General features: G+C 42.7%; 1 protein-coding gene across 3 annotated transcripts; it reads right to left on the minus strand.

Moving 5' to 3' along the window:
• Positions 1-563: 563 nt before the first annotated feature.
• LOC310772198 (pyrroline-5-carboxylate reductase 1, mitochondrial-like) lies at positions 564-8260 on the minus strand. 3 transcript variants are annotated; one of them, XM_083664629.1, is made up of 9 exons: positions 8146-8260; positions 7638-7745; positions 7435-7505; positions 6977-7156; positions 6666-6773; positions 6278-6391; positions 5189-5281; positions 3336-3499; positions 564-2427 (listed from the first exon to the last, which is right to left on the minus strand). In XM_083664629.1, the coding sequence occupies exons 2-9, from the start codon at positions 7702-7704 to the stop codon at positions 2259-2261; spliced, it is 966 nt and encodes a 321-aa protein (XP_083520755.1). In that variant the 5' UTR covers positions 7705-7745; positions 8146-8260; the 3' UTR covers positions 564-2258. The 3 variants fall into 3 exon arrangements, with proteins under 3 accessions (XP_083520755.1, XP_083520756.1, XP_083520757.1); XM_083664630.1 differs by having other exon boundaries at positions 7638-7772; positions 8146-8202; XM_083664631.1 differs by lacking the exons at positions 7638-7745; positions 8146-8260 and having other exon boundaries at positions 7410-7479.
• Positions 8261-12000: the final 3740 nt, after the last annotated feature.

A 12000-nucleotide genomic window follows, 5' to 3' on the forward strand; every position in this document is an offset into this window, starting at 1 on the left:
AGGGCGCCATCTGCAGGCCAGGGTGCATTTGAACTCTTCATTAATTGAAGGTGGAGATGTCTGCTTTACTCTCCTATAGGGAAACCCTTAATCACAGCTCTATACAGGAGATACAAGCCTCATATAGACGGTTTTCACCAGAGCGCAACCCCACAGCACTTCCTTTTTCTCAGCATTCGGCAAACTGCAGAAATATTCACTCGACATCGTTACTTTTGTTTTCGCTGCTCAGCTGTATAGACGGTTTTCATGGAATGGTCAGTCCTGCACTTGAATGTTTTTTTTTCTTTTATGTCCATAGCAAACACTGCAACAGGAAGTGAGCGGGGGTTCAATTTAGAATGTTTTTGTTGTCAAGTTAAAACAGTCTATAGGAACAGTGATGCTACAGAGACTTGGCAAACATTCAGGGCTAAAAGCTAGTGTTGAAATAACAGCAAACAATCAGACCCAATACATTACAGTCAAACCAGTATCTTATTCGATCCACTAAGGGACAAACCATCTCCTTTGGAACAAAATTATTTGATTCTGCAATCTGCACCTTTAATATTGACTTTGTTTCGACTAGCAGAGCAACTCAGTAGTAGATCTGCCAAACAGAACAGTACATAAACATGTAACATTATGGGCTTAAAAATACTGTATAATATAGAGACACTGCGTAACGCGTCATCATTCAGAAACCACGCCCAAGACGGGGGAAAATACAAACTCCTGTCCAATCCTGGCGTTCTCCTATGTCACGTGCATGGTTGCGTGTTGCACCAAAAGATCGTATATACGGAAGATGAACACTCCAACTTACTTCTTGACAGCAAGATCCACATTTTTCTTCTCGCCAATTCTCAATGGCTTCCTTGTTTTGCTCAGGAGTACAAAAAAACTTTAACTGGCGATTTTTTACATTTGTTTTCTGCGCAGCCCCACCACACAACAGCTTTTAGCTATGTTTAATTCAAGGAAAATGACGCTGGTGTGTGGAAATGAACGGAGCTCTTCCGCCGTGATGGGCGTGGCCTATTACATGCAGTGTCTCTATAGGAACTCAATACAACATACATAATTAGGACGGACAGAACCAGCTGATGTGATTTTTTACATCACCAGCTATATGAATTAATTCTTCAACAAGTGTTTCATATTGAATATGAATAGTTTTATATTGGCACTTTCAGGTAGCATCACATTCCCCATTTAAGAGAAATCGTTTCCAGCGTCTTCATTGTCAAAGAAACATCAGTAAGTTCATGATAATGCTTTTGATTTGGGCTTTTGGATCCACAATGTTCTCCAGACTGACAACCAGACTGAGACCAACACAAAGTGAAGAGAAGGACCTGAGGAAAAACGCTGACATCAGAGGTGCAACACAAAGACTGCAATGATACCGACACCTGAGAAATATTTCTTGGGTCACGTCAAAGCACAACATTGCAGAAAAGATGACAGGCATCCATAGAGACCATATTATCTATATATAAAATCAAAGCCCAAAAAAAAACTAAACCAATAAAAAGGAATCAAAATGTGTTGTTCATTCTATTCAGTCTTAAACAGTGTAGCACTGTTGGCTGCACAAATAAAATAATTTACCATGAGGGCTAACTGCAACAACAACAACACAACACAAAGGATGCTAGTTGCATAAGGCTTCATTGTTAAAAAAAAGAAATACAGGAAATTAAGACGTACGTTTTAATACCATGATAGTATCACAGCTGCCATCTGCTGCCTGTTGCATCTCAGCATCCAGTGATGGCCCACTGGGTCATTACCATGTAACAACCCTAGCTAGTCTGGACACCAAGCAGACAGACAACAGATTGTAAATGCACTTTTGCTATTCAGTGTGCGTCTCAATGTGTGTATATATGTAGCCAGCAATCCCGCATCACAACATCAGGCGATAAAGTCTGTGTCTGTGCATTGCACTCAGAATACACCTGTGCTTGAGTGTGTGTTATGGTGGCGACCCTCCCAGGTCCAGAATACACCTGTGCTTGAGTGTGTGTCGTGGTGGCGACCCTCCCAGGTCCGCTGTCTGCTTTTCACTTATGTATAAATGAGTAATTTGGCATCGAGGCATTTGGATGCAGTTTCAGACCCACAGTCGATATACTACACTTTTCAAATTGTACAGCTGAACAGCCATGTAACAGAGGTATGTATATCCAAGCGCGTATACATGTTGTTTATACACTCAGTTCTGTAATGTGAACGTGTTTGTGTGTGTGTGCCTGCCTCTCTGTGTACTCTCAGTACTTCTTGACCCCGGGGCTGCGCGAGTTGAAGAGGCTTAGTCCTGATTTGCCGTTAGCTCCTCCGCTGACGTTCACGCCGGGCTGCTGCAGCACCTTGTCCAGCGTGGTCTTCTTAATGGCTGCTGGAGAGATGCGCTCTTGGTCCGCCAGAAACTGCAGCTCCCTGTGAAGAGAAGAGAAACTTTCTTAGATGGTTGAATAGATTATAGACTATAGCAGTGATCCTCACTATTTCTTCGATGAGAGCCGCACTGGCAGGACAAAGTCAATATGAGAGCCACTTTTACAGCAAAACACCAAAAGCCACCCCAACCAAGCACATCTGCCTACCATTTTTTTGTGTTTTATTGTCTTCCACACACACACACACACACACACACACACACACACACACACACACACACACACACACACACACACACACACACACACATACACACACATATACCAGTTTCCCCTAGAAAATCTTTCAGGCCTGGAGGGATTTCGAAATGTACCCCGACCGCAAGGGTGGGGGGCGTCGCTGGCGACGCTAAAGTTTTAGCTAACCTGTTCACATCTATGTTCACAATGGCATCCCAAGTATCATCATACTATTATGGGATGCGATGCGAACAGTTGTATTATGGGATGTGCATTTCCCAGGCAACAACACACGTTGACACGTTTTGGAACAGCGCTGCACGCTGGCACAATACTCCTAAAAGCGAAATGCTTGTTGTTTTGAATGATTTGGCACCTTCTATTACTATCAACACCAGTATTGTTGTATTGTAATAATATGCCATGAAGGTTTATTGATTTTTTTTTTTTTTTTTTGCAATTTCTTAGAGCCGCCAACTAAAGCTTCGAGAGCCACCAGCGTCTCACGAGCCGCGCAATGAGGAACTAGGGACTATAGTATAGTAGTGTAGCTCTCTGTCTAACATGAGAGGAAACTTTAACTGTCCAAGATCATGTTAGATTAGATTCACCTTTATTGTCATTGCACAGAGTACAAGTACTAAGACAAGGATATGCATTGAAATGTGAGAAGCATGGGTGCAGTTCCTTTATTTGTGCTGGTCTCACCGTGTCCTAATACATGAAGCCTCCACGGCATTGATCAGCAGGCTGCGGAAGCCGCCGCTCTCGAGCACATGCAGGGCGTGGATGGTGGCGCCCCCTGGTGAGCACACATTGTCCTTCAGCTGGCCTGGGTGCTGCTCTGAGTCCAGCAGCATCTTGGCTGCTCCCTGCAGAGTAAATGGGAGAGAGCAAGTGGTTAAAATGAATGAAAGGAGGATTATGGACATTTAGATGAAAGAGATATTTTTTTTGACTGTGATCCTGCAGAGCTATGCATGCTCTCCCTGGCCTTTGTTTTGTCAAATGGGGTATCAAGATTGCATTTATAAATTCTCCCAATGAGACTTAAATTCTCCATCGTAAGCAACAGAAATGCTTTTCTGTGATTTGGTGTATGACTCACTCATTTCTTTGTTTTTCATCTCATAACATTCTGATCATTCCATTCCAATTCCATAACCATCCCTGTTCATCCTCTAGTCACTATAATGGGAATGGTGCATAGATGCATTGTAATGTAGAAGAGTCAATTCAGTCAATGGAAAAAATTAAAAATTAAAAATTAAAATGGGGGGGGGGGTTAAATACTGATGCCTCGGGGCAGAAAACAAATACACAAAATGAAATTGTTCCTCCAGACCGAATATAAAATCTGCTATGTTGACAGTCACATTAGCCGGGTTTGACTGGCCAGGAAGCTGAGGTTGACATGACATGGAAAGGATTTCTTGGAACTGCACCATGCACTTCTTATCAAAGTAGGATAAGTGTTGAATAGAACTTGTACAGTTAAGTGTAATGAGTTTTGCGCATTACTCTATAATTAGTTACAATCTTGATGTGGTTGTAGTAGTAGGCGATTCTATTTTTAGACTATTTATGAGTTAGGTCAATATCTTTCCTTTCATTATCAGTTAAACTACTGGGAATTTGCAATTTCATGCAGCAGCTTTTAACAGCTAGAGTAAAACGTTCACAGTTTCACAAAATTCTATTTTAGATGATTCTGCATTAATCCATTTTGTAAATTCTGAGGAATTTGTGGATGAAGATTTAAAAGCTTATAGAGAGAAGACAGCATCAGACACACTTATCAGGCATTACATTCTGCACCGATTTTCCAGGAAGTACGCTAGTTTACACCAGGCTAACATAACCAACCATGCAACTGTAGTGCCTTTGTAGAGGGTTTTCCACAAACACAGATGAAAAGCACAGGAGAGACTGGGACTGGGGGAATTACTGCCTCCAACACAAATAACAAGATTTCTTTCTTCCAGACTAGAGGGGCAAAACTCACTGCATTACCCATGAAAATGAAGACTCGCACTCCAAGTACTGAGCAGCAGTAGGAACTGACTGAAGCAGCCGAGTGCCCAAATTATTTCCAGCAAGCAGCAATCTATTTCAACAACTTGCCAAATCGTGATTACAACTGTGGCTACATGAAAAATTAAGTAATTTATAACACATTATTACTCCACTATATTTCCCCAACTCTGAAAGCCCCAAATTGGACTTCCAGCCTTTCACCAGAATTTTAAACACCTGCAGAAAGCAACTAAAGTTTTTTTTTTGCAAGCCAATATGCCCTGGAGGCATTTAAATTTCTGGACTTCGATAATTTTTCCTGAATAAATGTCTGCAATTACCAGCTAACTCAAACTGTCGAAGGAATGAATGCAATCCTACTGCAACTCAAATCCTACTGCCTCTTGGATGAATGAATGATGAATTTCCCCAAGGGGATAAATAAAGGATAACTTTCTTTCTTTTTCTTTTCTTTCTCTTCTGCTTCCAAAAGCACAGACTAGTGAATCAAGAACAACCCAACCAGTGCAGCAAAACACACAGACCAATAGCGCCTGAGCTCCAAGTCTGACGGCCAGTCTCCTGGGCAGGCCCATCTTCACTCCTCCGTCTGCTAGGGCATCCAGCGCTGTGAACGCCTGTTAACACACACACAGGCAACAATGACATCATCAAAAAATGGGAAAAATGGATGGAACCATGGAATTTGTTAATAAAAATTGAATCAACTGTAAAACATGGAATATTGCAGAATTTTCCATCATTTGTCTGAAAAAAAAAAAAAAAGTGCCTAATTATCAAAATCAAATTTTTTATTATGGTAGTAACCTAAATGGGATCATAATTGTAAAATAGGCCTAGAGAAATAATTGTGTTTTGGGAGAGGGGGTGGATCTTCCATCACCTCACAGCTTGGTTTTCACTTTGAGAGGTTGTCTGAGAGAGCCAACTCATTAAAAAGCACACACACAAAAAACAATGCTAACCCCTCAATTAAAATGGGGAAAAACTGAATTGGGAAAAAAATAAAACACAATTTGGAAGAAAACAAAACGGATTTCATATGGCCCTAGTATACCTAATTGGATTAGATGTGTGTACTAACAGATGTATAATAAACACCTAGATTTAGCACTGAATTGAGTGTTTGAAACGCAGCTAAAAGTACACAGATTACTGGTTGCCTCGTTTTCTGACCCTTCTAGCTTACTTATTACTTAACCATCAACCTACTACAGCTTTGAGCACTGTAAGTTGGCACTAGGTACTGGCAACCAGAGTACAGAGTGACGTCACTGCCTCCTGAGAGAGTCCATCATAAATGTTTACACCATTTCAGGTCAAGATTGAAAAAAAACATTACCGTAGTCTAAAGCCCTGCAGGAAGCAGACACAGTCGTTTTTCTTAATTCTCTCATCATTCCACAATCCACACCTATCTTCTAGACATTTTGTTTTTAACATTCAGTGACAGAGTTGCAATATACTCTCTTGTGCAACCTTTGCTGCTGCTGTGTCACTGTCAAATATTCCATGGCCAAAACCATAACTCTTCTACTGCCGATTCCTGGCTCATCTCTGTCACATCTCCCATATTGGACCTTCTGAGAAACGTGCAACCGTCAGTCACTCACGTAGGCGGGTCCGCTGCCGCTCAGACCGGTGACGGCGTCGATCAGGTCCTCCTCCACCTCGGTGCAGAAACCCACACTGCCCATCAGCTGCTCCAGCAGCTTGCCATCCTCCAGCTGGCAGAAGTAACACAACATGTTGTTGATAGCGAAGTTAAAAGAAACTCCGGGAATTGGTCAAATCAGAAGGTCCATTACAACTCTTTGAGGCATATTGCTATCACTTTTCTTTATCTGGGATATGATTAGAGTTGTATACAAACAGAAAGAAATACATAAAAAAAAAGAAACCAATAGGAGTTGGGCGTCCGAAAAACTGAATTCCTGAAAAACTGACATCCTATGCTTTCTATGAATGAATTTTTCAGTCCCTTGACATCCCTCCCTTTACCTCTGCATGTGTTCCCGTTGCGTAAACCGTTGCTCCCTCTCTCACCACCACGGGCGTATTCGTCATGCACCGCATCACCTTAGGAGCTTGACGGTACTGAAGCAGCTTCTGTTCAATGACAGCAGAAATAGAGTCGAATAGGAGATGAAAAAGATTTGAATAGGAATGAAGGAGAGATGTGTGAGAGAACACGGGATGTATCAGAGTTTTCTTGGACACGTGCCAAAACAACTTAATTTAACTTGGGCTATCGAGATCAAGAGAGAAAACGAACAGAACAAGAGACAGAAGCAAGAGAGAGACAGGCTGACCTTCTCTATGGAGCTGATGGTCACTCCTGCAGCACAGGACACGATGAGATGGCGGTCCTCGATGTCTGGCCCAATCTCATCCAGAACAAAGGGGATGATGTGGGGCTTCACGGCCAGGAACAGCACATCGCTCTTCTTGACCGTCTCCTTGTTACTGGTAGTCAGGTTCACTCCCATTTTCTACAGATGGCGGGAGAGAGGGAATAATATGATGAGAGGAGACATGAAGGAGAGAGGAGCAAGAAGAGCAAAGGGTGGTCGAGAAAGTATGAGATGAGTGTAAAGGAGTGAGAGAAAAATTAAGGGGGGGGGGATTATATGGACCACCTTGTGGACAAGCCCACGCTGGCACTCTTCCACACATCTGCACATCTTCTCAGACACACCACAGTGCAACCAAGCTGTACTTTTTAGTACTTTTGTTGTACTTTACATGCAAAAACCTGTCTTCTTCTCACCCTCAACCCTGTCACAGTGGGCAGGTCTGTGTCTGGAGAGCTGGCTGTAATCCTCTGGGTGGCAATCACACCTGGAGAGGCAGGTGAGAGGAGAGGAAGTGAGACACAAGAGCTAGAGTGTGCTAACTACTATTTGACATGGGTAAATGTTGATGCATACAGGAAAACGAGTTCAGGTTGAACATGAAAGTTATCTGACGCACCTGCAGCCGTGAAGCCCTTCACCAGCGCATGAGCCAGCTGGCCCGCTCCAATGAACCCGACGCTCATCCTGTCAAGAGTCAGATCCGATGATTTGGCTGCTCTGCACACTGATGGACAAGCAAATAGCGGTGCTTCTGATCAAAACAAGACAAAGATTAGCAAAATGTGACTATATGCTTGCTAGCTAGTGATTTTTGACATTGTCCAACGTTAGCCCCTTGCAGGACTGCAGTGTAGTCCGCATATGATTTCATCACGGTCCGGCAGATGATGAAATCATATGCGGACTACAGTACTGCAAGGGGCTAGTCCAACTTATCTAGCTAATTGCTAAGCGCTTTAACGTTAATTGATAATGGCCACGGCCGTTATTGCCTAGCTGCTGTGCTGACCTAGCCTGGGGTGCTGACCGTTAGCTAAGTTACTCTATTAGCTACGTTTCACTGCACTGCTGCAAATAAATGAGAAATACGATAACTTCATATAATACGGGGATAGTTAACCTACCTCCTGCTATATGTGCCAACTCGGGGCGCTTGGATATAAGGACGTTACCGCTATTCACCGGCCGACTGATAGAAAAACACCACTTGAGGTGTCAACGTGGCTTCCTCCTTCAACCCCCACGCGCGCAGCCAACAACTGATCGACAGAGGGCTTGGCCAATCACAACAACGACTGTCTGTGTTCTTGACCAATGCCAAATGAGATGATAGTACTTGGGCGGGCTTTCGCAGTTCGCCACGCCCCAATTGCATCAGTCTCCTTTACTGAAAGGTGAAGGGCCTTCTGGGTAAAATGTAGGTCAAGTACATAAACATGTTGCTTGTGTTTATTTAGGTAAAGCAGCAATGACTCATTTACAAGAAAGACAGGGTCTATGTGGCAGCAGAGTGATAATCTTTACATTGAAATAGCAGATAATGCTTATTCTGTATACATTATCTGCTTTATGCAGGCCCCAGTATTTATTTATTTATTTATTTAGAGATAATGTTCATTCATTCAATCTTTGTTTAAACTCGAAAATTCATTGGGGACAAGCCTCATTTGCAATGATGTCGAGTAAAGAAATACATACATAATAAATACAGTAAATGTACAAAATGAGATAGAGAGATAGAGATAATGTAGATTATGAGATAAGTCAAGACACAGTGAAAATAGTCAAAAAGACAAGTACCGGTAATAAAACAATTAATCAACTAACTGAGAACAAACAGAAATAGCTGTTAGGCCTATACCTTTTATCAAGTGCTCTTGTATAGGCTATGTTCATCAGATAGATAGATAGATAGATAGATAGATAGATAGATAGATAGATAGATAGATAGATAGATAGATAGATAGATAGATAGATAGCCAGACAGCCAGCCAGCCAGCCAGCCAGCCAGCCAGCCAGCCAGCCAGCCAGCCAGGCATTTCTGTCTTCCCAGATCATCGGGGAAGAATGATCAAGGCCTCACACAGATGAGGTGATCATTCCTGCCACGGTGCTGCTGGTCAAACTTGTATGCAGCCATGACTGATGACTGATGTGGAGCAAGTCACATTGCACAAACATCCGCATGGCCCCACACACCTGTCCAGGTAGGTCTCAGTGCTACAGTAAAAAATCACCCTTGTGTAGGCCTAAATCATTCATCTGGACACATGAAGATTCACATATTACACTCTGCCATCATATCCCGCAGTGTCTATATAAGAACATCTATGCAAGGATGGAGCCATTATTTATACAGGGGCAGTTTGTGCAGTAGACGATGTTAGAAACGTGTTGCCTCTCTTTGTGACTATTACGCAGTGTTGGGGGTAACTCATTACAAAAGTAACATATTACATGTAATATATTACATTTAGCAGTAACTCAGTAATATAACTTATTACTTGTAGGATTTCAGTAATATTATACCAGTTACTTTGTCAAGTAACTCAAGTTACAAATTGAATACCGGTATATATATATTTTTTAAATCAAAGCACATATTTAAAAAAGATACAATAATTTCCTTTTCAAACTGTTTTTATGTGAATAACCACTATAGATGACAATAACAAAGGAAAAGAATAACATTTAGAATTTTGGATTGTTTACACTGACTTCAAGGCGGTTGGCATTATTTTTTCTGGATGGTTCAGGGGCGGCGATGTCATTCTGCTGCTGTTTTGGGGAAAGTAATGCAAAAGTAGCGTAATAAGTAACGAGTTACTCTACACAGACAGTAATAATGTAAAGTAACTTATTACTTTCAAATGAAAGTAACTAGTAATATGTAGTATATTACATTTTGAAAGTAACTTGCCCAACACTGCTATTACGGCAAACATATCACCTTTTCACAAGGAGACAGAAACCGCCCTCTGCCAGAATGCATGGTCAATATTGATCATTTTCAATGGGAATGCAGAGATGTGTGTGTGGACATGAAATCACTCAAACATTTGTAGGTACCAGAAGAGGTTTGGCGCCTTTGAGGGACCTGAATTTGAATGAAGGATTGTTATTCAAATAGCAGACTGTAAAGCCGGCGTTTCTGCTTCTCCCATTAGATTTGGCAGAATGTGAAATAAAGGAGAAAAGGATGCCGTGTGTGTGTGTGTGTGTGTGTGTGTGTGTGTGTGTGTGTGTGTGTGTGTGTGTGTGTGTGTGTGTGTGTGTACACTAATGAGCCATTGAATTTAAATAGGGTTTGGCTTCATATCCCTCGGCGGTTCACTAATGCGTATTCTAAAAATTAGCCGTGAACTTGGGGCCCAAGCTGCCTGTCAGTTTGAAACTGAAATCTGTTCACATTTTTAATGGGATTGACCCTCCCATGTGTCTGTCTATCTCTGCCACCCCTCATTTCCCACGCCACGCCATGCCATGCCATGCCATGCCATGCTAAAATTACACTCCACAAGAGGTGCTGAGAGACCACATTCCATTTATTTTCCTCCTGTAGGGCAGGAATGCCGACGGAGGGATTGTGTATGCCGCTGTCTATATATAAAGCAGAATGCATGGCCTGGGGTAGTGTTCCCAGAGCAGCAGCTGTTAGGAAGCTCTTCTTCAGTCAGCTGGGCACAGTGACAAAATGACGCCAGTTATGTCTCTATAGGTGTCCACCATCGCTCCAAAATAGCACCGTCACTTGTCTTAGCCCCTCTTGTCTTTTGATTGAACAAAATGTCATTGGAAAAAAATGGTCTAAAGTGAAGGATGTCAAATTGTCAAAATCACCCTTTTCGTTCCCAGAAGAAACCATGAAATGAGGAACCGGGGAAACGATATGATGATTCATTCCTGTCTGATGTCATAAAAAGCATAACAACAGTCAGGGTGCTCCTGCACAGTCTGGGTGATGTGTGTCAGATCATCAGAACATCAACACATACAACTGTTGTTTTCCACACCTAATCTTACAGTAAATGGAAAATTTCAGCATTGTCCCTGGAATGCAGTCTCTCTCTCTCTCTCTCTCCCTCTCTCTCTCTCTCTCTCTCTCTCTCTCTCTCTCTCTCTCCCTCTCTCTCTCTCTCTCTCTCTCTCTCTCTCTCTATCTCTCTTGCTCTCTCTCAGACACACACACACACACACACACACGCACACACACACACACACACACACACACACACAACACACACACACACACACACACACACACACACACACACACACAAAGTCAATTTGCCACTGACTGCCTCTGTGCTATCTATCACTCAGAGTCTGCATGTGTGGTGAGGCGGGACAACACTCATTTGGTCTTTCTTCTTTTTGACAAAACCCCAAGAGATTTATTAAAAATACCCAAGTGCATGAATCATTTTTTCCCCCTTGACAGACGGCAAAAGCCGATCTAGGTGAAGCGTTTGCAACAATTTGTTGCTTGCCGTGAATAGGGCCCAGAGGTGTACGTGTTTGTGTGTGTGTGTTTGACAGCAAGTGCAAGAGATAGGGACAGACAGGAGAGAGAGAGAGATAGGGACAGACAGGAGAGAGAGAGAGATAGGGACAGACAGGAGAGAGAGAGAGAGATAGGGACAGACAGGAGAGAGAGAGATAGGGACAGACAGGAGAGAGAGAGAGAGATAGGGACAGACAGGAGAGAGAGAGAGAGAGAGAGATAGGGACAGACAGGAGAGAGAGAGAGAGATAGGGACAGACAGGAGAGAGAGAGAGAGATAGGGACAGACAGGAGAGAGAGAGAGAGATAGGGACAGACAGGAGAGAGAGAGAGAGATAGGGACAGACAGGAGAGAGAGAGAGAGATAGGGACAGACAGGAGAGAGAGAGAGAGAGAGATAGGGACAGACAGGAGAGAGAGAGATAGGGACAGACAGGAGAGAGAGAGAGAGATAGGGACAGACAGGAGAGAGAGA

Source organism: Poromitra crassiceps (genome assembly GCF_964638095.1).
Source record: "Poromitra crassiceps genome assembly, contig: HAP1_SCAFFOLD_2268, whole genome shotgun sequence".
Classification (NCBI taxonomy): Eukaryota; Metazoa; Chordata; class Actinopteri; order Beryciformes; family Melamphaidae; genus Poromitra; species Poromitra crassiceps.

What these genes read in the sequence shown, in the direction of transcription:
- LOC310772198 (XM_083664629.1), bottom strand. Translation starts at nt 7,704, where the DNA reads ATGAGCGTCGGGTTCATTGGAGCGGGCCAGCTGGCTCATGCGCTGGTG. An exon ending in GAAGGGCTTCACGGCTGCAG is followed by an intron (nt 7,506 to 7,637) that starts GTGCGTCAGATA and finishes CTGCCTCTCCAG; the next exon opens with GTGTGATTGCCACCCAGAGG. An exon ending in CCATCAGCTCCATAGAGAAG is followed by an intron (nt 6,774 to 6,976) that starts GTCAGCCTGTCT and finishes GTCATTGAACAG; the next exon opens with AAGCTGCTTCAGTACCGTCA.